This window comes from Convolutriloba macropyga, chromosome 2, assembly GCF_964194025.1.
Source record: "Convolutriloba macropyga chromosome 2, txConMacr16.3, whole genome shotgun sequence".
Lineage (NCBI taxonomy): Eukaryota > Metazoa > Xenacoelomorpha > Acoela > Convolutidae > Convolutriloba > Convolutriloba macropyga.
Window position 1 is genome coordinate 14,589,753 of NC_134469.1, and position 27,034 is coordinate 14,616,786.

General features: G+C 37.2%; 2 protein-coding genes across 2 annotated transcripts in view; one reads left to right on the forward strand and one right to left on the reverse strand.

Annotated features, from left to right (window-relative positions):
* LOC142356998 (AP-1 complex subunit beta-1-like) overlaps window positions 1-27,034 on the forward strand; it is a 78,751-nt gene that overhangs the window by 8,744 nt on the left and 42,973 nt on the right. The window lies entirely within an intron of this gene.
* On the reverse strand, window positions 10,590-13,235 carry LOC142356989 (uncharacterized). Its single transcript, XM_075408720.1, has 2 exons — window positions 12,367-13,235; window positions 10,590-12,052 (listed from the first exon to the last, which is right to left on the reverse strand). The coding sequence occupies exons 1-2, from the start codon at window positions 13,207-13,209 to the stop codon at window positions 10,979-10,981; spliced, it is 1,917 nt and encodes a 638-aa protein (XP_075264835.1). The 5' UTR covers window positions 13,210-13,235; the 3' UTR covers window positions 10,590-10,978.

Sequence of the window (27,034 nt, forward strand, 5' to 3'; positions counted from 1 at the left end):
TTACAAAAAACTCAGAACTTTACAATTTCCTTCAAAACAATCGAATTAGAGAAATTAACCAAACCACAAGCACAAACCAATTTACCCATTCAAAATTATTTGAGCATTAACCTATTTGTTTTGCTAGCAAAAAGAAAATACAACGAAAGCCACAACATTACTTCTATGACACTGTTGGGAGGCTATCACCCTAGAAACCCGTTCGTATTCTTCAACAAACCAATCGACAGAAAAGTAAGTCAAAAACTTGCAGCGAAGAACAAAAAAGACAAACCAAATAGCCTAAACTGCAAACTCTGTGACAGCTAAATTGAAGAAGCGCACAAATTGCTCGTTCCACAAAAACACTTCAACAACGAACTGACTAAAAGAAAATGGCAGATCGAAGTCCGCCTCACGTACATCTGAAAAGATTCTCAGGACTACAAAATGAAAACTGGCCTGAATTTGAAGGACTACTGAGAGTAAGCATTGCCGTATCTAGAATTCCTGAAGCGAATCACCAATGTGCGCGATGTCTTCACCTACACTTATCCGGTAATGCACTCAACTATTACCTTCGACTCGCCAAAAATACAAGAAACGACCTAGACGATTCGCTTGAACAACTACGCATCCGATATGCAGGAGCAGACCAAAGAAGAAACTTTGAGCTCGAGCTGCAATCAAGAAAGTTTGATCCGGTGAAAGAACAACCAGATGACTTCCTCACAGATCTGCAACGCCTCGCCAACCTCGCAATTGTGGACATTCCTGCAGCTCACATAGACCGCACTGACGAAAGAACAAGACGAATAAGAGAACAATTTATTCAAGGCATGCCCTTCAAGTACAAGAAAGTGTTGCTGAAAGAAAACGGCATCACTGTTAACGAACTATGCGCTATCATCAAACGACGAGTCAGAATTGATCAGGTATACCCCTTACACATTCCTAAGAGACATCAGGAGACTGAAACGTAACGCAGAACCACCTATCAAAATTGATCATGTCAACAGGCCTGCCGCACCGAGTCAGCCCATCTATACACATATACCAGAACACCCACCGATATCCCATTACGGAGCGTACCCTCTCAGAACAATCAATACGGGAAACTTTTAAAAAACCTGACCGGAACTCGAATCCTCAACTTCAGCATGAGTGCATCGCGCTACCATCTGCGCTAAGTGAGACAGCCGGTTGGTCCGTAAAAACAGCTTATAAATAAAAAAAAAGAAAAAGTTTTTTTTTACCCTTCCCCTTTCTCTACCCCCTTGCCCTTACACTAGCTTACCCTTACAGACTTTTGCCCTTTTCCAGATTTTTCCCACATTATGGAAGCACCTGGAACCCGCCGGGATTCGAACCCGGAACCCCAGCTCAACGGCCAGAGATACTAACCACTGAACTAAGTTACTTCTTAAAAGTTATCAATTACATTCACTTCTACTCTGCCGCAAATCAGGAATTTTGTGTTAGCAGTGAGCAAGGAAAACAAAACTTAAAAAATTTTTTTTAAAAAAATGAAGTAACAACAATTTTAAATAAACCCTAAATAAACCAGAGAGACCCATCCTCCCTTTGGAAAGTCCCCACCATTATATTTGCTCAAAATTTTGATATTACTCGAGTATCAAACCGAAATTTTCATTACTTGAAATTATTCTGCGAAAAACCAAAAATATTACAGAGCAATTCCCCTTAAACCTCCATTGATAAAGGCGGGGATTTGCTCCCTACCTTTTTATCCATCGACGAATTTATCGTTAAAAAGAATTTACACTGACGCATTAAACAACGGAGTAATAAGATGCAATTCGCAAAGGAAACTTATCAATTATCAGTCAAAGCGAGAGAAAAAAGGAAATCCATTAACTCGGAAGGCGAACTGTCCATCAATCACAATGACAGCCTATAAGAAAAAACTAATCAACCCAACCAGGGACAACTCCCCACAATCCCAATTATTCAAAATGTCAAATTTCTCCCACTTCCCCGCAACACTATCAATCATTCAAACTACTTTCTGCCTGCTAATTACCAGCAACTCTCATTGCTAACTGTTCACTCTTTAAACCTATTACAATTTCTTTGCGGTTCAAATAACTTATATTTTCCTACAACTAAAATTTTACCTTTTGCATTATCTCAAACATTTTATAATGAATCCAGTATATCACTTCAGAATTAAAGTTGAGCTGCGCATTAACACTACATTCAACGGCCAATCAGCTTATATTACTGAATACAGCATTGCATTTTTTACTGATAGTGAAGCAATAATTAGTATTAACATGCAACAGGACAATATTGTCAACAATATTTATTCAATTTCTTTTATCCCCCTTACAGTGAATGAGACATCAGCCGTATGGCAAACAATTCTAAAATGCATACAATCGGGAAATAACTAAATTAATGTCAATTTCTATTTTAACTCAGGAGAACCAGTTGCAGTAGAACCATCGCAACCAACCATTTCTGAAAGTCCCGAAAGCCCTGACCCTATATCAGACAACAATTCAGCTGAATTAAATTATATTCCAATTTCTCCTCCACCACGCATTCCATTCTCAGATGACTCTATGTAAATTTCCTAAAATATTTACATTTATATTCTATTAAAAAATTTTATCTCATGTCTTATCCACCAACTCCAACTTTCACCACAATTGACCAATCAGAAGACACAATTCCTTACATCTCTCCAATTCCAACCCAATTTCCACTGTATGCTTACTTTCTCACTGATTTTGATATAACACTTGGTCTTTTCTGAAGACTTCATATTCCCCTGCAATACCGTATGCTTCTGGATTAACTTCCTGAATAATAAGTACAAAAAAGACAAAAAAATCACTTTGGAACCAGATCATCCAAATCTTCTGACCTTTTTGAATTACTTACAAAACACCGAATAATTTTTAGAAGGCGAAATTGACCTGTAATTTCTTATTTAAAACCATATTTACTCATTCTTCCCCTGGTATTTCTAAATCTTAAAATCTAGCACCTCATCAATTTTAATTATCCTAAAAACCATGACTACAAGCATTTGGTACCAAATCCGGAACTACGTCGGCCCAGAAGACATCGCCCCAAAAATTACACACCAGCCACAACATCAACGTTTGCGTGAATACTTATTTTATAAACACCGCAAATTATTCAAATGTAACGCCTCCACTTCTCATTTTCAATTTCTTACCAATTTAATTTTTTATTTCTAACCCCATACGTTGAAAGGGCACGGACTCGAAACAACAAAATCTCAGAAAAAGTTTTTAAAAAAACCTGGCCACATAGTTCCAACCGTACAAAATAATCAATAAACATAAGTTGAACAACTCACTTATTCCATTGAAGGATCCTTTGGAGGAGAAACGAATACACAATATTCTCGTCGTTCGACTGCGTTTTCGTTTCCCGCCCCATTTTCTTCGATTACCTCGTTTGTTATTTGTTTTAAAAATTATACCACAATTAACGAAACTCATGCTCAGTCACATCACTAGCACCACCAGTTGATACTTCTCTTTCTTTCGCCCAGTCTAACACTGCCTTTTTATTTTTATTTGATATTACAATTATTTTCACCACCCCTTTACGCACACCATAAGCAAACGATCCCAAAGTCCGATCAACAACAACTTGATTCGATTGATCACGCGCCTCCCAGCCAGTCGCTAACAGACCTCTTGTAAAAGTTAAAACAGCATGCGCACACGACGAAGGCTGGCCAAACACATTATCTTTCGTCGGATTGAAAAACCAAACATCCTTTCCCAAACCACTTGCAGAAGGACCCCTCTTAATTAAATCCATAAAATATTGCGGAGTACCCATAACATTATTAAAATCCCTTGATGCCTGATAACTTCCACAAATCAGAAACAATTTTTCAGCACACGGCGTTTTCGAAACACTATCATTCCCCCCAATCCGCCGTCCACCACTCATTCCATTGTACCATTGCATCTCTCCTTACACCAGTAAAACCATCAGGCAAAACACCACTCATCAAACCATCCACACAAAACGTCCAACCTATTGAATTACACAAACCAGCATACGACCCAACTTCTTGATACAACCTGCTATCACCATTCTCCAAATTTAATTTACTAACATAATTATACAAATCGACCTGATCTCTACAACCCCGGAACCCTTCTACTAAACTTTCTTGTAATCCCACAATTTTTTCATTATTTATTGCTAAAGGTACCTTTGGCCAACCATTCTCTCCAACCAGTACCCTTTACCTTCTATAGTTAACTTAATCTTTAAGGAGTTCCAACTATTGATACCCCGCCCATCGACTGTCTCCACTTCTTTCCACCCGAGTCTTATTAATTTTTTCCGATCGTAGTACTGATGTTTGAACTCGTTCATTTCGATTAGCAAATCTTGTCTGCCTCGTGTCGTTCTAAACAGGATAATTCTGCTTAAAATTACAAAAAAAATTAATGCTAGCCTATCAAATCCTAAATTCTTATAAGTAATTAACGAACCTTTTAGTGTCTATACTTTGATAAAATAGAATATCCCGTTGCTTCGTTATTACAATTAATCGTTTTTGCAAAACTTCGATAAAATATCCAACAGTCGATGAATAACGCCGCTATTAAAGTTTGACCTCATCGCAGTAAACGTATTCTGAATAACTTTATCAATAGAGCAGTCAATCACACTGTTTTCAATTTACTCTCCTCCAAAACTTCCATTAGTGAATGTCAATTACTTCCATGCCGAAAGAATTCCGAAAACTCCATTAGTGACTGTCATTTACTGCCATGTCGAGGGAATTACTTCATAACTTTACTCCCCCCACACCGTGGAGCAGATGAAACTGCCGCACTTGAAAGATCACTACTACATTAATCTCCCCGGGAAAATGCAAATAAACCCGAAGAGATTATCAAACAACTGTCACACTGATACAAATCTAATGAACGGCCTCCCACTCTAACCTTACTCAGCAAAAAAAAACTATTCGTCATTTTATCTATTCAGTCCCAGTTTTATTTTTAACAGCGAAAAAAACGGCAGCACGTCAACTAATGAATTATCAGCCTGACCCCCAGAAGTCTTATTCGACGGGAGGCTCGCCCTGCTAATCAAAATGGGCATACCGGAGACGCCAATTTACCGCACTTACGTGCAAATCACCTACGTTTGGCAGGGCGGGCCCACGAACCTCGACGTTCTGAGGAAGACAGCCCTGATACCGAGAAGAAGCACACTCATGCCTCACCTAAAGAGAGTTGTGGGCGGTCAGGAGGCCCTCAATCTACACATCCAGCCTCACCAGTATGTCATTAGAAACTTCTAATCTATTTTTCTACAAAACTGCACGACTTTATTACTCTACTGTATGCGTACTATGCCTGCGACGACCAACACAAACATCATTGCAAAAATTGGAAAGAATCGAGGACACGAATCTTCAATCCCATCATCACCAACTGGACAAATATGGCTCCGATATGGCATGAAACTCACATCCACTTGGCCAACGCGGCATGTAGTATTCTTTTCACAAAATACAGCAGTCGCGTTCCCCAGCTCAATTTCTTCGCATACATCAGATGAGAAAACAAGAGGCCAAATAAGAGCAAAGCGAAAGTAAACTTTGAGCATTTTGATCTGGAATACTCAATAAAAACTTAGAACAAACTACTATTGATGCTGCTTTCCATTTATACTTAATTAGCCCAGGAAATGCCTTGACTTTGACAACACCACTAACCAAGACCCACTTGGCACAGCACACTAGGCAACCCTGTCTACAATCATAAGATTAAAGGTTCGAAACCCATCGCCTCCGCTTTTTCTAAAGAGCCGTAATATGACGATGCTGAATTTTGATTGGTTGGAAAAGACTTCTGTAAATTTATACAGCACGCATTTATTATCTTGAAATTCAGACAGACGATTCTGCTCAGTACAGTTCAGTTGCTTACCAAAATACTTGAATAAAAACTTGTAGCAGAGAGACAGCGTTTTCACCGAACCCGCGCTCCGAATAGCACTTAGCAAAAACTTGCAATTAAAAGCCTTTATTAGAAAGGATATTGCAACGATAACTCTGTCTTCATACACTATAGCACTTGACACTAGCACCTACATAGCCGTCTTTAAAAAGACAGAAAAGGTATAAGCAAACTAAGAAGAGATTTATCATAACCGGATTCAAAAAGCTAAAATTAAACGTACCGAAAGGAAGTCCGGCCAAAAGGAAAAACGACTTCCTGGAAAAGGTGAAATCAAGTCTGAATTACAAGAAGGCCAAATGCGCTAAGACTTAGAGACCAAGCACATATGTTAATACAGAAAAACCTTGGAAGCAGAAAAGCCAGGAATTTAGTCCAAAATGATCCAAGTTCCGGAAGACGAAACCATTAAGAGTTGATACTCTCAAAGTTAGATGGATTTCACATCAGTAAAGGGTTGGAGTATTAAAAAGAGAATATTCAAACCTCAAAGACGGGGCATTTGCAATGCAAAGAAAAAATCAAAATTTTATCAGCTGTGGTCAGCAGAAAGAGAGGAGGGAAATCTGATGGAGATGAAGCGATTGAAGGCCTTACATGAAACCTGAACAAAAGGCATTTGGATCCGCTTCAGACACAAACTGACAGTATCTACTCGGCATTAGTTAATGCAGAAAAGTCAAAAGAAAAAATTAGGCCGGCGTCAAGCCAATCGTCGTCACCTTCCACCGACGATAACTTACCAGCAGTTAACAGATCGACAGATTTTGGTAAATGTAAAGTTCATTCCTTAATACTATTCATAACAGTTGATAATGTTAATTCAGTCGTTTACTATGACATTATGGAAATGGATAGAAAGAAGTTTCCCGACCTAACCTATTGAATCAACTGTTTATCCAGCATCGCCCTAGGCATTTCAAAGTTAAAAAAAATCCAGTTAGTTAAACCAAAATTACCAATACGAGATGGATGAGAAATGATTCGAAGGTTCGACAAAATTTGCATTATTTTGCCGGCAACTCTATAGGCAAAGCATTGTCTGTTCAAGTTAGAAGATTGCAAACGGAAGAGCTGACGGAAAAAAATGCCTGAAAAATTCGGACTTTTCTCAAAAAAAATGCTTGTCACTGATTGCTTTTCTATTTCTTTTACAAAATTCTTTCCAAATAATGAATATCCCCAGCTTCATGGGTGCATTAGGGTGCGATATTGGACCAAAATGCACAGCACTCTTTTGAGAGCATGATTTATTATTATTTTGGATGTAATATTTGATGTCTAGCCTCATTTGCATGTGTTCATTTGTCATTAGAGACCGGCGCCTTGGCAACCACTTTATTACTACCATTATTATGACACAGCTTGCATAACAATTACATAATTGTAGCAAAAGTTACATAATAGTCACGCTTAATTACATAATTCACAATTCATTGACTTCTGAGCTGGGAACTACATGCGTGTTCAGTCAAATTCAATATCTTAGCAATATGCATGATATATACATTAAATAGAACACATACATAGATACAAATATAGAATTTGAGAGCTTTTGTTTTGTTTTTCGTTCACGCACAAATGAGAGTGCATGCGTGATTCAATTCAAAGGCGGCCGCAAGTCCCTTTGCCTTCGTATTCATTCAGCCACTACACTGTGTTCTATTTGAGCTATATCTAATTCCGGAGTCAATGACCGCTTAAGCTGCACATGTACGCTTGTAAAGACAGCACGCAACAAGAAAGAGGTATAAATAAGAAAAAGCAAGTAGTAATGGCGACGTTCGAAATATCCGACACTGTATCTGACCGAAAATCATAAATAAGAATTTCATCCAACATACTTTCAAAATTACTAAATATTTTTTGGATGACTTCAGTAAAAAAAAATATGTCGAAAAATGTGGAAAATTTGGGAATTTTGAAACAATGCCAGGTCCCTCGAAGTTCCACATAAATTCAGAAATATGCGCGACCTTATGGCAAACAGCATTAATTAGAGACGTCTCTCAGGTCGGCTAACCCCACTGTCGTACAAAATACCTCAAATTCTTAGCAATACTGATGGTTCTACTAGTCGAGCACAGTATCGACTCGGAGGAATGGTATCAGAAGGAATACGCGAACTGTGTTTTCGGCTGAAAACCGACTTCAATATTCTTCCTCAATTCCACGCAAAGCCGTTCCATTCCCTTAAACTACGCGACAAACATACCTACATTACTACTACTACTACTACTACTACTACTACTACTACTACTACAACTGCTACTAAACATACAAACACACACTATGGGGGACTGTTATCCATAAATTCCGTTTTTCCTTTCACTTTATCACGCTCTTTTCAGCAGCTTCTCTCGTGTGAACTTGTTTCATTTGCAGCTCTGAGCTTAAACAAGTAGAAACACGTCCGAAAAGTTAAACGCGTATTGGTAGTTGCTAAGGTAGAACCAATAACGGCCGCGCGTTCATGTACGATCAGTCATTGTCACTGCTTAAAATAGCCAAAATTAGATAGGAAATCAGTAGGAAAAAAAAATTGTATGAATATCGAGGCATTCAATATGTTATCCCCAATCATATCTTTTTGTATCTAAAACTCAGACCTCAGAGGTTTGAATAAATCACTGAATTACATTGACACCCAGGACTCAGTCTCCGCTTGATAAATTGGAACAAAAACAATGACCCAAAAATTTTGAAAGAATTGAAAGAAATACGGTTTTGCCGACCAGACAAAGTTGGAAGTTCAAAAACACATGTAAAATATTCTAGCAATCTTATAGTGTCCAAACTTTTGCAGTTATTGCAACCGAGAGGTTAGCATGCATACATGCATAAGTTCACTAAAACCACTCAAAAAAATAGCAAGAAAACTGTCCACCTCGTTTGACTGCACATGATGCTATTTTGATCATAAAATTACTTGAAATAAGTATTTTATAATTGCAAAAAAAACATCACAAATGTTTTGCCTAGCAATCACGACTACAGGAAAAAAGATTTAAATATCTCTATATTGGCATGCAAAACCGAACGTAAAACAGTTTTAATAACTCATGTACGCAGTTTTTAGTACACAACTGTCAACCAAGAGTCTTTTAATAGTTTGAGGACGTTCAACTTTATTTGAGGTTCAATATACTCTCAGTTAACGTTGCTGCTCTATTAACTGTAGCAGTTGAATGGCCAATTAGCAAATACAGCTATGGACATTTTTATAGCTTCAAAAAGTAAGAATAAGTCCAAAACGCAGGTCGCAAATCAATTATATATTTCCCTCCCATCTAAAAGTGCCTGGATTATGATTGAAAATTTAACTCAATATCAAGTAATACGTTGCTGCATGAGTCCAGGTATATTTTTTTTAAAAAATACTCCAAGGAACTGTTTGCTGCAGGTGAAGATTATACTAAAAACTCAGCAAAAAAAATGGGCGCGTCCAAAGAAATGTTAGCCGAAAGAAAAGATTATTCCAAAAAAGTAAGAAGAAATGAACTCTAAGTGATTATCGTATTGCCGCCTTTCCTGCTTATTTCTGAGCCATTTAAGTCAGAGGTAGGTAAAAAAAAATTGTTGACCAATGAACTGGAAGGTGACAGTATCGTCCAGTCGTCAATATTACCTTTGGTCTCACCAACAATTACATTTACGTACTAGATTAGAAAAATCCAAAAATGGAAATTTGGAGAATATTTCTCTAAATTTACCAAGATCTTTTCGCCTAAAACAAGCTCCTAAAATATAAGGATTGTTATTGGGAATAATCAAGTTGAAGAGCACGTTTTAATCATTGGAATATTATTCATACACAGTGTATATTAATGTTAGTCAGCAATCATGATAGCACAAGCATAAAGTATTATCTAGTCAGTCAAGCTAAATGCAGTTGTAAGTAATTTCAACAGAGTATAAATCACGGTATTAATAAACTTGTTTCACACAGCTCATAGTGGTATGTTTTAAAGCACGGTGGAAGGAAAAAGAATGCATTTACATGGATACATTTGGCAATCAAAAAGCCAGCAATCTCCTTGACAATAAATCAAAAATCTTTTTATGCTGAAATTTGAATTGTGCAACTCGGCAGCGTTCAATTAATCACGTCTCTAAAACAATATGAAACCTGCCTTCCCCCTGCCCCGATAGAATACGATAATCTTTAATATGCTTTTTAAAACCCTTGTAACGACTTAAATCAAATTTAATTACTAATCACACCTCTGAACAGGCCGCACAATTTATATCAAAGCAAAAATCAGAGGGTTTCCAGGCCTATGATAATAAACACTCATCACGTTGGGGACGGGTGGGGGGGGGGGGCATTTCGAATACTTGGGACAGGTCAACGAGAGATTTGTTTCTTTTGCTTATCTTGACGCAGCGAATTGACATGTTGAAAAAAGACAGCTAACCACTAATATCGCATTTTACACAAACAAACATCACATTATATCATTTTTAAAGAATTTAATCAAGAAAGTCACCAAGAAAGAACAGCTCATTACCGAAATTCAACAAATTTGACATTGCACGAGTGCTCTTTGCAAACAAGGAAGCATAATCAAAAAGTACATTTCAGATAGTTTTCGTAGAAATTTTGAAGCAACGAAACAAAAAGAGCATTCGAACAATGCCTTTCATAGCATTTGGTTCAATTCAAACTATGATTTAGAAAGGTCACTCAGTTATCAGGTAAAACAGAAGGCTACAGTACCTACTCAGCAAAATTAATTCAGGTATGTGTGTCTAGACTAAAGTAGAAAGAAACATCGAAATTCAGCAGACCTGGTAAAATAGATCAAAATAAGAGGCAGGCAAATTGCTATTGCTACTCACAAAAGTTTAACACACTACTAAATTTGATGGATTACATTTGATATTCAATTGTAATGAGAAATTCAGTGTTTTATGTATTTCATGTGGTTGGAAGAGGGTTTGTTTATCTGTTTGAGGTCTTTTCAGTATGCTACAATATTGCGGTGATCCACAACCCACTAACTCAGCTTGATGTAGCTATCAACTACAACAACATCTCCGGACTCAGCCAGAATGGCCAGCTCGTCCGCATTTACCGGGACCGTGCAGAGAGGGTTAGTGAACTTAAGACCTCGTCCGTGGAGCATCTTGAGCATGGCACCTCGTTTGGAAATGATTTGCACTTGTTGATAATAGTTATCCACTGCAAGCAAATTGCCCAACAGATCATAGCCAATCGACTGAAGGCGTTTGAAGTTCACCTTGAAGCCATCAGGGTATCTCCATAACGTGTTTCCTTCAGCATCAAATACAGTGATCTTTCCTTCGGTGCTGTTGGCAACAGCAATGTTTCCAGAAACTGGACAAACGGCAATTTGGGACACAGGCTGAGAAGTAGGCACCTCAAACATGAACTCAAACTTGGTACTTTTCCTCTCTGCCTGTCTGTAGATGGACGCCGGTTTCATCACGATGTACATCAGACTGGTCCGTAAGCAAGTAGTGACATCCCACAATGATCCATCTAATTCGGGCACGAAGACTTCCTTCTTCTTAAGATCCAAGTTCACAATGCTCAGATTTCTAATAGCAGTTGCAGGGTTCACAGGCGTAGAGTTGCCATTTCCATTGCCATTAGATCCATTTGAACTACTGCTTGTGCTGCCATTTCCGTTCCCATTGACGGACGAGGAGCTGGAGCACCCATTGGCATTAGCACTGCTCTCACCAGGGGCAGCTTTTAGTTCCATAAGCACCAGTTTATGATCTTGAGGTAGTGCGCACAGCCTGAACGGGTTCTTGACAACCTGTCGGTGGCTGATGTAGAGATACCTGCCTGTTCCCAAATCGTATGCCTTGGCCCAGTGATTGCTCTTGTCAATAATGAACATCTTGTTCTCCACACATGCACCGTCCTGGACTTGCACATGGTGTTCCAAGGGAAAGTTGACAGCTTTGAATACCAATTTCACTTTAGGGGGTCTATACACGCCCACACCGTTTTCAGGGATGTAAGTTTCAGTGGCTACGGCTTCCCCATTCTTCTCAACTGTTAGCAGTCTCAGACACAAATGACTGAACTTCTCCAGTTCCTATAAAGATAGCCATGTTATTGCAATAAAACATATCACTCTTTTAAACTCAACTGGGTAACCCAAGTACACAACAAACGTTCAAACTCACGTTTTTAAAGACAAATAGAATGAAAAGAGGCTAAAACAGTTACGAATGGTACGGCAGAAAGTTCTTAAATATAATTAGGAAATAAAATGAAACTAAATAAGTAAACCAAGATGTTTGCCCTTGGTTATCAGGACCTCGAAACGAAGTAATCATTGAAAACTAAGAAACTAAAAAGGGTAGCTACTAACATAAATAGACTAGAGAGCATAAAATGAACAATTACCTCATCGGACAACATATCCTTTTCGATCCTTGAGTTCGCTTCAGAGCATAGTTTGCTCAATTGGTTGGTGACAGAGTTCACTTCAGTGTGCATCTCTCGGATGCTGTCACTAGCTTTCGGGTCATTCATCACTTTTACTAATTTTTCACGCACATTTCCAGCTCGTGCCTGCAAGTCGTGCAGATGGAAAAAGTTTTCCTCGGCTTGCGACTTGAAGGAGGCATCTAACACTTCACCATTCTCACTGCTATCTTTGGTCAACAACTCAGTAACAACTGCATCAATAGCAGTTTTCAACTTCTCGCCAATAGTTTCAAGTTTTGTGATTTTATTGCTGTAACTGTTCAAGTTACCAATCGTTTCATGAGTCTTCAACTGGACTTTCGATAGGTCATCCAAGAGGGAATTGAAATGATCAGGGATTTCAGCCATGGGATGATTTCGGTGCGTTGTTATTGAACACTTGTAGCATATAGGCTTCAAGCATCCTTCGGCGGAACAAAACAGTTCCCAGGGTCTTTGATGGTCCAAGCATACGTTTCCAGCATTTCTATCAGGGGAAGGGTGCGAGTTCGCACTGCTGATATTCAGCGTTTCAATCAATTTAGCCACTTTGAAGTCAGCGGGAAGGGATGAAATCTGTTGTGTTGCACTAACAGATCGACAAAAGGGACAAATCAACGCGCTTGAGCCTTTCGCCCACTCTTCAAGGCATACGTAACAATAAGAATGCAGACAAGGAAGCGAACGAGGGTCGTTCATCGTTCCTAAACACAGCTGACACTTAACAATGTCCTGCCATATCATTGCCATGTCACCAATTGGGGATGTACCAACATCCATTTTTATCTGAAACAAATTATAAAATATCTGAAGCTGCTGATATTGAAACCATTACCCCAACAACCCCCTTCTTGCAAATGACATACTAATAACAGGTTAAAACCTTGCATGATGTCAGAAAGCGGACCAGTAGTAGTAGTAGTAGTAGTAGTAGTAGTAGTAGTAGTAGTAGTAGTAGGAGAGTCTTTAGGGTCGGAGCCCTCGGGTGTGGAACCCTTCAGTTTTCGTTTGGCACGAGGTTTTTCATTGGATTGCAGATTCCACAGTTGCATAGAAGTCTCCAGGTGCAGCTGTCGAGTTCGTTGTAACTTCTGTGGAAATAGTTTTGGTACATCTCTGTCAGAAGTTTCTTCGTCATTGGCTTCTCCGTTGTTCTACTGATGATGTTGAATAGCTTTGCGGCTCTGAAGAAGAAGTTTTCGTCTGATTTATATAGTCGGTGTTTGGGGAGTTCAAATTCATGCTTTTGTCTTGTTTCGTTTTCTTTTCTCTTTGGCAGTTTGTCTTCGGGGACGTAGTAATTGCCTTCTAGGATTGAGAGGAGATAGAGGACATTGTGCATTTCCATGTACATGGAGAGTGGGAGTATTTTCAGTTTCGAGTCTTTGATGGTATTCGTCGTTTCCACCGCATATCCACTTTGTTGCCTTTTGCTGGATCTTCTCGATTGATTTCATGTCAGTCTTCGAAGGGTACCAGACTTGGGAGGCGTAAGTGAGTCTTCCAATTCATAAACACGAGATCCAATTCATAAACAAGAGATTTTTGTAAAAAAGAAAACGTTCCGCACGGTCGGAGTCCCAAAAAGAATGGATCAAAAACTTGGGATCTTTTCCGTTTGTGAAAAATTATCATGAACAAACACATACATAAATTTGTCAAACAGAAGCGAAGCTATCAGTTTACACGCTAGAGGTAGCAACCAAATAAAGGACTCATTTGGTTCCGATCTCCTCATTTTGTCAAGTTTTCACCAAAATCTTTATAGATTAGCTGTTCGTTATGTCAAATTTTGTCGTTTGATAAGAACTCTGCTAAAACTATTTTTTGTCTTAGGTTGGATAATTTCTTATACTGTACAATCCAATAGAAAATTTAAAATGAAAACATTTTCTCTCTTAAACAATTACTTGACATATCAATGAAAAAGAAAGGAATTGAAATTTTTTTCAAAAAAAAGAATAGTCAATTAAAGATGAATTTGATAAATGAAAAGTATTTAAACTTGTCTGACTAAATCTATATAAATCTACCAAATGCGTTTAGATAACGAATTTTTGATTTATTCAGAAATTGAATTAAATTTGGTACGAACTGGGAATCGAGTGAAAGTTCTAAACAAGAGTTAAAATCAATGACGGAAAAGATCTAAAGGAAAGATTAAATCGATTTTGACTGAAGCTGCTTAGGTACTTAAAACTCCCCTGGACTTGACCCCAAATACTGATACATTAACATTACTACAAATTGGCTGGGACTATTTTGAAAAAACCGGGCCGAAAACAACCCTCGCATTAGGTTTCTTTGCCTTTGTATAATTCTGCCGATCCGAAAATACAAACTCCAGTTGAACTGTACGAAATTATGTTAATAATCTACAAAGAAAAAGGAATTGTCAATTAAAAGTAATTTGATTTAAAAAACGAATTTTACTGCGATCATCGTCAGGTTTATTTAGAAAATGATTCACAATCAAATATAAAGCTATTTACAAACTATATAGACTTGACACTCATTATATCTTTCGAATTCTAAGGAATGATGTAAAAGAAACCAATTTGTCAAATTAAAATAAATTCTGGTATTTAAATGATATGAGTTAAAAGTCGATGCTAGATTATTCGAACATTTTCGCAACGTTACTTGCAACGTCAGGAGTTCTTAAGTAAATGTTTACAAATATGCACATATACAGCAACGTGTCGAGATTAGCTATTTAAATTTCCGAATTTTTCTAAAATTCCAACAGCTTTCTACCTAAAAATTTGTTAAACTGTTAAAAAACTAAAACTTATAATATGAGTCTTTCAGTATGAGTTTTGAATAGGAGAATTTTGTTTTGATGCACAATATAACGTTGTACACATGGCAATTTGGAAAAGTTATAGGCAGAAAATGCTTTCTGCACCTAACATTTCAGTGTTAGTTCTCTGCTTTTGTACGCGTATTCAGTTGAAGCGTGCGTCTATAAATGTGTAGAGCTCCGATGGTCATTAGTTTTTCGTTATCCTGGCACTGATCAGATCAGCAATCCTATAGTTAAAAGCTGTTAGAGCCCCACAGCTTTCCACAACATGATCTCCTTCCGGTGAATCGGTTTATTAATGCTCATAAATTCTCGTGGTCAAATATCGTTTGTCCGACTTAGGTGGAATCGCATCCACAACAACTGAGTTCGCAGACCACATGGGACTTCATATTGCTAACACAACTAGATTTCAGGGATGGTAGGCATGTACGTAGTTTTCGCGTTATGGAGATGGTTGTCAGTTTGCACAATTTTCTAATTTTCGCTTCAATTTCAGGCTGATGTTACCTCGATACGGCAGGAAAAATAATTTTAACATCTTTTCTTGCAGGTTTTTGTCCCTTCTTTTGAAATTTCTCATAGATATTTCGATTGAGGTTTTATTATAATTTTTCGTAAATAATCGCTTATTATCATGGAAGTACAAACTTCAGGGCTTTGATTTGTTCTTTTTCAATTTCCTTTAGTTGATCGTCAAAAATTCGCCACTGACTATCGCATCTAAAAATCGCGTGATTATTTCTTCTACATTTTTTTCGAAACAAACGTAAAGTTCAAAAACAAAGGTTTTTGATCTTTAGAATCATCGTCAGTTTGAAACTGTTTCACAAATGGTTGAAAGACAAAAAACATGCTTTCACAATTGACTGAGACCACAACTAAAACAATTCTACCTATCTTAACAAAAATTTGACCTATCTCAACAATTCTACTTATCTTAACAAAAATTTTACCTATCTGAACAAACTACCATAACAAAATAAGTCGAAATGTTGTTACTCCATACATTATTTAGCCTATTTACAACTCACATTTTCAACTGCTATCCTTTTCCGGTTTTTTCTATGTTGGACATGGTTTTGTATTCCTTGGGTAAATCTGAGTTCGCCCTAACCCTATGTATCCTTTTTGTTGAGGTTTTGCAGGCAAATTTCGTTTGGTCATGCCATTGTTTTAGTCACCATCCTTTCATATTTTAAGAGTTGAAATTTCGTTTCAAACAAAAAAAGACCACATCCCTGCGTAGAGAACTGATTTTTAAATTGGATAATGAGGTCTTAATATAAAATTAATCTAAATCTACGAAGAAAAAGCGCAGTTAATTTGTGTCATTCTGGTTTTCTATGTGTCTCTGTTCTCCCTTAACAAACCTGAATTAGCTATGACGAGAATCTGTTTTCATTGCTGCATGCCGTCTTTTCATTTTTTTTCAAGGAGTAATATTTCCCATTGTTTTACAAATCTTGAATGGAAAAGTTGACTTCGACTGGCCAAAAATTGGCAGTGTCTCTAAATCCTACTCAACCAGAAGTATAGTGACACGAAACCTATCGTCGTTCAAATTTTTGCCCTGAGGAATGCTAACCTGATCCATGATTCGGGGCTTGTTATACATGGCATATTACTGTATTAACAGCATAAGCATATCGGCAGCTTCAAGTCAAACTATCCAATTTTGTGACAGCTGAGATGCTGTTTTGCCCATTTGTTACATCATCTTGAACTCGTTTGAGAGCAGAAGCAGAAATTATGGAATTTTGGAAAAAATTTGGATCTCATTTTAACTTAATAAGCATATAAATTTTACGCTTCCAAAATGATGGTTTAAAAACTTTCAATTTCACGTAATACCTATAAGCCCTTGAAAACCAGCGGTCCCTCATGAAAAAAAGGCGCAAACTTTTCGCGTTCCTTTTTTTGCTTTATGAACAACCCTGTCTGAAGCAGAGGAGGCAGCTTCAAAGAATAGCAGAACCTATTTTTGTTCGAATAACAGAACTGACGTCAACGTGGGTTTCCTTTGTCTGATCTCAGAAGCTGAGTACAATTTTTTATGTACCTTGGCAATTCCATAAACTTAGCCGGCTGTAATCCAGTTGTCTTGACCTCTGAAATATGGCCCAGGACGTCTGAATCTCAACTACTTTCAGCCACTAGATGTTTTAGTCACAACCCTCTTATTTTTTAAGAGTCGAGTTTTCGTTTGGAGAAGAAAAAAGATCACATCCCTGCATAAGGAACTGATTTTTAAATTGAATAATGAGGTCTTATTATAACATTAGTCTGAGTCTACAAAGAAGAAACAAAGTTGATTTGTGTCATTCTAGTTTTATGTGTGTCTCTGTTCTCCCTCAGCAAACCTGAATAAATTATGACTTGAATCTGTTTTCATCGCTGCGTGTCTTTTTTCAGCGTCAGTTCTCTCTGGCAAGCAATAATACTTCCCAGTAATTTACAAATCTTTACTGAAAAAACTTACTTCGAGCGACCAAAAATTGTCATCTTCTCAAGGTCTGGCTTAGCAAGAAGTACAGTGACACGAAACCTATCACCTGTCAAATTTTTGCCCTGAAGAATGTTAACCTGATTTGTGATTCTGAGCCCGTTTTACATGACATATTACTGGATAAACAGTCTAGGCATAACGGTGGCTGCATGTCAACCTATACGATTTTGCGACGGCTGAGATGCTGTTTTGCCCGTTTATTACTTCATCTTTAATGCACGTTAGAACAAAAGCAAACAATTGAGAATTTAAGTGAAATTTGGATTTTATCTGAACATAAAAAACATATAGAATTTACGCTTTGAAAATGGTTAAAAATTTTTTTTTCTCTTCATACCTATAGACCTTTGAAAGCCAGCCGTCCCTCACGAACAAATGCGGGGGAATATTTTTTCGTTGCTGTGTTTTTTTTACAACCGACAATTTCAGAGCCAGAGGAAGCAGCTTAAAAGAACAGCAGAACCTATTTTTGTTTAAAATGAAGTCAGCGTGGGTTTCCTTTGTCTGATCTTAGTAGCTGAGTACTTTTTTTATGTACCTTGGCAAGTCCAAAAATTTAGCTGGCTGCAAACCAGTTTTCTTGACCTCTGATATGTGTCCCAAGACAACTGAATCTCAACTGTTCTCAGCCACTAGATGTCCCGTTGAACCAACAGAGTATCATTGCTCTTCATGCTCTTCTTTTAAATGGTTACTTCTCATTTTTTCTTTCCAATGTTTAACTTTTTGAACATGAAAATTTGTTTAATCAATTGTTTAAGACACAACCCCCTCAATTTTTAAGAGTTGAGTTTTTGTTTGAACCAGAAAAAAGACCACATTCCTGCGTAAAGAATTGATTTTTAAATTGAATAATGATGTCTTATTATAACATTAGTCTGAGTCTACAAAGAAGAAACAAAGTTGATTTGTGTCATTCTAGTTTTATGTGTGTCTCTGTTCTCCCTCAGCAAACCTGTATAAATTATGACTTGAATCTGTTTTCATCGCTGCTTGTCTTTTTTCAGCGTCAGTTCTCTCTGGCAAGCAATAATACTTCCCAGTATTTTACAAATCTTTACTGAAAAATTTGACTTCGACCGACTAAAAATTGTCATTTTCTCAAGGTCCGGCTTAGCAAGAAGTACAGTGACACGAAACCTGTCGTCTTTCGAATTTTTGCCCTGAAGAATGTTAACCTGATTTGTGATTTTGAGCCCGTTTTACATGGCATATTACAAGATTAACAGCATAAGCCTATCGGCAGCTTCAAGTCAAACTATCCGATTTTGTGAAAGCTGAGATGCTGTTTTGCCAATTTGTTACATCATCTTGAAATCGTTTGAGAGCAGAAGCAGAAATTAAGGAATTTTAGAAAAAATTTGGATCTCATTTTAATTTAATAAGCATATAAATTTTACGGTTCCAAAATGGTTTTAAAAAATTCACGAAAACTGACTAAAAAATGACCAAAAACTGTCATTTTCTCAAGGTCCGGCTTAGCAAGAAGTACAGTGACAGGAAACCTAACATCTTTCAAATTTTTGCCCTGAAGAATTTTAACCTGATTTGTGATTCTGAGCCCGTTATACATGACATATTACTGTATAAACAGTGTAGGCATATCGGTAGCTGCATGTCACTTTATACGATCTTGCGACGGCTGAGATGCTGTTTAGGCCGTTTATTACTTCATCTTTAAAGCGCGTTAGAACCAAAGCAAAAACTTGAAAAGTTAAATATAATTTGGATTTTAACTGAACTTAATAAACATATAGAATTTACGCTTCAAAATGGTTTAAAAAATTATAATTTCTCTTTATACCTATAAACCTTTGAAAGCCAGCCGTCCCTCACGAACAAAAGCGGGGGAAAATTTTCCCATTGCTTGTATTTTCATTACAACCGACACTTTCTGAGGCAGAGGAAGCAGCTTCAAAGAATAGCAGAACCAATTTTTGTTCGAATAACAGAAATGACGTCAGCGTGGGTTTCCCCTGTCCGATCTTAGAAGCTGAGTTTTTTTTATGTACCTTGGTAGGTCCATATACTTATCCGGCTGCAATCTAGTTGTGGTGACCTCTGATATGTGGCCCAGGACGAATGAATCTCAACTGTTCTCAGCCACTAGACGTTTAAGTCAAAACCCTTTTATTTTTTAAGAGTTGAGTTATGGTTTGAAAAAGAAAAAAAGACCACATCCCTGCGTAAGGAACCGATTTTTAAATTGAATAATGAGGTCTTACGTAGAAGAAACACAGTTGATTTATGTCATTCTGATTTTATATGTGTCTCTGTTCTCCCTCAGCAACCCTGAATAAATTATGACTTGAATCTGTTTTCACCGCTGCGTGTCTTTTTTCATCGTCAGTTCTATCTGACAAGCAATAATACTTCCCAGTACATTGCAAATCTTCATTGAAAAAGTTGACTTCGACCAACCAAAAATTGTCATTTTCTCAAGGTCCGGCTGTTTTGCCCATTTTGTTACATCATCTTGAAATCGTTTGAGAGCAGAAGCAGAAATTAAGGAATTTTAGAAAAATTTTGGATCTCATTTTAACTTAATAAGCATATAAATTTTACGCTTCCAAAATGGTTTCAAAAAATTCAATTTCACGTAATACCTACATGCCCTTGAAAACCAGCGGTCCCTCATGAAAATGGCAGGGGAAACTTTTCGCGCTGCTTTTTTTTTACTTTATGAACGACACTGTCTGAGGCAGAGGAGGCAGCTTCAAAGAATAGCAGAATCAATTTTTGTTCGAATAACAGAAATGACGTCAGCGTGGGTTTCCTTTGTCTGATTTTAGAAGCTGAGTACTTTTTTTAAGTACCTTGGCAAGATCATAAACTTAGCCGTCCACAATCCAGTTGTCGTGACCTCTGACATGTGGCCCAGGACGAATGAATCTCAATTGTTCTCAGCCACTGGATGTTTAAGTCACAACCCTCTCATTTTTTAAGAGTTGAGTTTTCGTTTGAAAAAGAAAAAAGACAACATCCTTGCATAAGGAACTGATTTTTAAATTGAATAATCAGGTCTTATTATAACATTAGTCTGAGTCTACGAAGAAGAATCGCAGTTGATTTAAGTCATTCTGGTATTATGTTTTTCAGCGTCAGTTCTTTCTGGCAAGCAATAATACTTCCCAGTACTTTACAAATCTTTACTGAAAAAACTTACTTCGACCGACCAAAAAATGTCATTTTCTCAAGGTCTGGCTTAGCAAGAAAAACAGTGACACGAAACCTATCACTTGTCGAATTTTTGCCCTGAAGAATGTTAACCTGATTTGTGATTCTGAGCCCGTTATACTTGACATATTACTGGATAAACAGTGTAGGTATGTCGGTGGCTGCATGTCAACCTATTCGATTTTGTGAAAGCTGAGATAATGTTTTGCCAATTTGTTACATCATCTGTTACATTCTGATCCCGATATACATGACATATTACTGGATAAACAGTGTAGGCATATCGGTGGCTGCATGTCAACCTATACGACTTTTCGACGGCTAAGATGCTGTTTTTTCCCCGTTTATTACTTCATCTTTAAAGCGGGTTAGAACGAAAGCAAAAAAATTCAGAAGTTAAATAAAATTTGGATTTTAACTGAACTTAAAAAACATATAGAATTTACGCTTCAAAAATGGTTTCAAAAATTATAATTTCTCTTTATACCTATAAACCTTTGAAAACCAGCCGTCCCTCACGAACAAAAGCGGGGGAAAATTTTCCCATTGCTTGTATTTTCCTTACAATCGACACTTTCTGAGGCAGAGGAAGCAGCTTCAAAGAATAGCAGAATCAATTTTTGTTCGAACAACAAAAATGACATCAGCGTGGGTTTCCTTTGTCCAACCTTAGAAGCTGAGTACCTTGGCAAGTATAAAAACTTAGCTGGCTGCAAACCAGTTGTCTTAACCTCTGATATGTGTCCCAAGATAACTGAATCTCAACTGTTCTCAGCCACTAGATGTCCCGTTGGACCAACAGTGTATTATTGCTCTTTATCCTCTTCTTTTCAAAGGTTACTTCTCATTTGTTCTTTCCAATGTTTAACTTTTTGAACATGAAAATTTGTTAAATCAATTATTTTAGACACAACCCCCTTAATTTTTAAGAGTTTAGTTTTTGTTTCAACCAAAAAAAAGACCACATCCCTGCGTAAAGAACTGATTTTTAAATTGGATAATGAGGTCTTATTATAACATTATTCTGAGTCTGCGAAGAAGGAACGCAGTTGATTTATGTGATTTTGGTTTGATGTGTGTCTCTGTTCTCCCTCAGCAACCCTGAATAAATTATGACTTGAGTCTGTTTTCATTGCTGCGTGTCTTTTTTCAGCGTCAGTTCTATCTGACAAGCCATGATACTTCACAGTACATTGCAAATCTTTACTGAAAAAGTTGACTTCGACCGACCAAAAATTGTCTTTTTCTCAAGGTCTGGCTTAGCAAGAAGTACAGTGACACGAAACCTGTCGTCTTTCGAATTTTTGCCCTGAAGAATGTTAACCTGATTTGTGATTTTGAGCCCGTTTTACATGGCATATTTCTGGATTAACAGCATAAGCCTATCGGCAGCTTCAAGTCAAACTATCCGATTTTGTGAAAGCTGAGATGCTGTTTTGCCAATTTGTTACATCATCTTGAAATCGTTTGAGAGCAGAAGCAGAAATTATGGAATTTTGGAAAAAATTTGGATCTCATTTTAACTTAATAAGCATATAAATTTCACGCTTCTAAAATGATGGTTTAAAAACTTTCAATTTCACCTAATACCTATAAGCCCTTAAAAACCAGCGGTCCATCATGAAAAAGGTGGGAGAAATTTTTCGCGTTGCTTTTTTTACTTTATGAACAACACTGTCTGAGGCAGAAGAGGCAACTTCAAAGAATAGCAGAACCTATTTTTGTTCGAATAACAGAACTGACGTCAGCGTGGGTTTCCTTTGTCTGACCTTTGAAGCTGAGTACATTTTTTATGTACCTTGGCAAGTCCATAATTTTAGCCGGCTGCAATCCAGTTGTTGTGACCTCTGATATGTAGCCCAGGACGAATGAATCTCAACAGTTCTCAGCCACTAGATTTTTTAGTCACAAACCTCTTATTTTTTATGAGTTGAGTTATCGTTTGAAAATAAAAAAGACCACATCCCTGCATAAGGAATTGATTTTAAAACTGAATAATGAGGTCTTATTATAACATTAGTCTGAGTCTACAAAGAAGAAACAAAGTTGATTTGTGTCATTCTAGTTTTATGTGTGTCTCTGTTCTCCCTCAGCAAAACTGAATAATTTATGACTTGAATCTGTTTTCATTGCTGCGTGTCTTTTTTCAGCGTCAGTTGTTTCTGGCAAGCAATAATACTTCCCAGTACTTTACAAATCTTTACTGAAAAAGTTGACTTCGACCGACCAAAAACTGTCATTTTTTCATAGTACGGCTTAGCAAGAAGTACAGTGACAGGAAACCTAACGTCTTTCGAATTTTTTCCCTGAAGAATGTTAACCTGGTTTGTGATTCTGAGCCCGTTTTACATGGCATATTTTTGGATTAACAGCATAAGCATATCGGCAGCTTCAAGTCAAACTGTCCGATTTTGTGACAGCTGAGATGCCGTTTTGCCCATTTGTTACATCATCTTGAAATCGTTTGAGAGTAGAAGCAGAAATTAAGGAGTTTTACAAAAATTTTGGATCTCATTTTAACTTAATAAGCATATATTTTTTACGCTTCCAAAATGGTTTAAAAAATTTCAATTTAACGTAATACCTACAAGCCCTTGAAAACCAACGGTCCCTCATGAAAATGGCGGTGAAAACTTTTCGCGTTGCTTTCTTTACTTAATAAACGACACTGTCTGAGGCAGAGGAGGCAGCTTCAAAGAATAGCAGAATCAGTTTTTGTTCGAATAACAGAAATGAGGTCAGCGTGGGTTTCCTTTGTCCGATCTTAGAAGCTACTGGATAAACAGTGTAGGCATTTCGGTGGCTGCATGTCAACCTATACGATTTTGTGAAAGCTGAGATGCTGTTTTGCCAATTTGTTACATCAACTTGAAATCGTTTGAGAGCATAAGCAGAAATTATGGAATTTTAGAAAAAATTTGGATCTCATTTTAACTTAATAATTATATAAATTTTACGCTTCCAAAATGGTATAAAAAATTTCAATTTCACGTGATACCTATAAGCCCATGAAAACCAGCGGTCCGTCATGAAAAAAGCGGGGGGAAACTTTTCGCGTTGCTTTTTTTACTTTATGAACAACACTGTCTGAGGCAGAGAAAGCAGCTTCAAAGAATAGCAGAATCAATTTTTGTTCGAATAACAAAAATGACATCAGCGTGGGTTTCCTTTGTCCGATCTTAGAAGCTGAGTACTTTTTCTAAGTACCTTGGCAAGTCCAAAAATTTAGCTGGCTGCAAACCAGTTGTCTTGACCTCTGATATGTGTCCCAAGACAACTGAATCTCAACTGTTCTCAGCCACTAGATGTCCCGCTGAACCAACAGAGTTATATTGCTCTTCATGCTCTTCTTTTCAAAGGTCACTTCTCATTTGGTCGTTCCAATGTTTAACTTTTTGAACATAAAAATTTGTTAAATCAATTGTTTTAGACACAACCCCCTTAATTTTAAGGAGTTGAGTTTTTGTTTGAACCAGAAAAAGACCACATCCCTGCGTAAAGAACTGATTTTTAAATTGAATAATGAGGTCTTACTATCACATTATTCTGAGTGTACTAAGAGGAAACGCAATTGATTTATGTCATTCTGGTGTTATGTGTGTCTCTGTTCTCCCTCAGCAACCCTGAATAAATTATGACTTGAATCTGTTTTCATCGCTGCGTGTCTTTTCTCAGCGTCAGTTCTATCTGACAAGCAATGATACTTCCCAGTACATTGCAAATCTTTATTGAAAAATTTGACTTCGACCGACTAAAAATTGTCATTTTCTCAAGGTCCGGCTTAGCAAGAAGTACAGTGACACGAAACCTGTCGTCTTTCGAATTTTTGCCCTGAAGAATGTTAACCTGATTTGTGATTTTGAGCCCGTTTTACATGGCATATTACAGGATTAACAGCATAAGCCTATCGGCAGCTTCAAGTAAAACTATCCGATTTTGTGAAAGCTGAGATGCTGTTTTGCCAATTTGTTACATCATCTTGAAATTGTTTGAGAGCAGAAGCAGAAATTATGGAATTTTAGAAAAAATTTGGATCTCATTTTAACTTAATAAGCATATAAATTTTACGCTTCCAAAATGATGGTTTAAAAAATTTCAATTTCACGTAATACCTATAAGCCCTCGAAAACCAGCGGTCCATCATGAAAAAGGCGGGGGAAAATTTTCGCGTTGCTTTTTTTACTTTATGAACAACACTGTCTGAGGCAGAGGAAGCAGCTTCAAAAATATCAGAATCAATTTTTGTTCGAATAACAGAAATGACATCAGCGTGGGTTTCCTTTGTCCGATCTTAGAAGCTGAGTACTTTTTTATGTACCTTTGCAAGTCCAAAAACTTAGCTGGCTGCAAACCAGTTGTCTTGACCTCTGATATGTGTCCCAAGACAACTGAATCTCAACTGTTCTCAGCCACTAGATGTCCCGTTGAACCAACAGAGTATTATTGCTCTTTATCCTCTTCTTTTCAAAGGTTACTTCTCATTTGTTCTTTCCAATGTTTAACTTTTTGAACATGAAAATTTGTTAAATCAATTGTTTTAGACACAACCCCCTTAATTTTTAAGAGTTGAGTTTTTGTTTGAACCAGAAAAAAGACCACATCCCTGCGTAAAGAACTGATTTTTCAATTGAATAATGAGGTCTTATTATAACATTATTCTGAGTCTACGAAGAAGAAACGCAGTTGATTTATGTCATTATGGTTTCATGTGTGTCTCTGTTCTCCCTCAGCAACCCTGAATAAATTATGACTTGAATCTGTTTTCATCGCTGCGTGTCTTTTTTCAGCGTCAGTTCTATCTGACAAGCAATGATACTTCCCAGTACATTGCAAATCTTTATTGAAAAAGTTGACTTCCACCGACCAAAAATTGTCATTTTCTCAAGTTCCGGCTTAGCAAGAAGTACAGTGACACGAAACCTGTCGTCTTTCGAATTTTTGCCCTGAAGAATGTTAAACTGATTTGTGATTTTGAACCCATTTTACATGGCATATTACTGGATTAACAGCATAAGCCTATCGGCAGCTTCAAGTCAAACTCTCCGATTTTGTGAAAGCTGAGATGCTGGTTTGCCAATTTATTACATCATCTCGAAATCGTTTGAGAGCAGGAGCAGAAATTATGGAACTTTAGAAAAAATTTGGATCTCATTTTAACTTAATAAGCCTACAACTTTTACGCTTCCAAAATGATGGTTTAAAGAATATCAATTTCACGTAATACCTATATGCCTTTGAAAACCAGCGGTCCATCATGAAAAAGGCGGGGGAATCTTTTCGCGCTGCTTTTTTTACTTTATGAACAACTTTGTCTGAGGCAGAGGAGGCAGATTCAAAGAATAGCAGAACCTATTTTTGTTCGAATAACAGAACTGACGTCAACGTGGGTTTCCTTTGTCTGATCTTAGAAGCTGAGTACATTTTTTTATGTAACTTGGCAAGACCAAAAACTTAGCCGGCTGCAAAACAGTTGTCGTGACTTTTGATATGTGTCTCAAGACGACTGAGTCTCAACTTTTCTTAGACACTAGATGTCCTGTTGAGCCAACAGAGTATTGTTGCTCTTAATGCTCTTCTTCTCAAAGGTTACTTCTCATTTATTCTTGCCAATGTTTAATTTTTTGAACACAAAAATTTGTTATATCAATTGTTTTAGTCACAACCCCCTTTTTTTAAGAGTTGAGTTTTTGTTTGAACCAGAAAAAAGACCACATCCCCGCGTAAAGAACTGATTTTTAAATTGAATAATGAGGTCTTATTATAATATTAGTCTGGGTCTACGAAGAAGAAACGAATATGACTTGTGTCATTCTGGTTTTATGTGTGTGTCTGTTCTCCCTCAGCAAACCTGAATAAACTATGACTTGGATCTGTTTTCATCGCTGCGTGTCTTTTTTCAGCATCAGTTCTTTCTGGCAAGCAATAATACATCCCAGTACTTTACAAATCTTTACTGAAAAAGTTGACTTCGACCGATCAAAAATTGTCATTTTTTCAAGGTCCGGCTTAGCGAGAAGTACAGTGACACGAAACCTATCGTCTTTCGAATTTTTGCACTGAAGAATGTTAACCTGATCCATGATTCTGGGCTTGTTTTACATGGCATATTACTG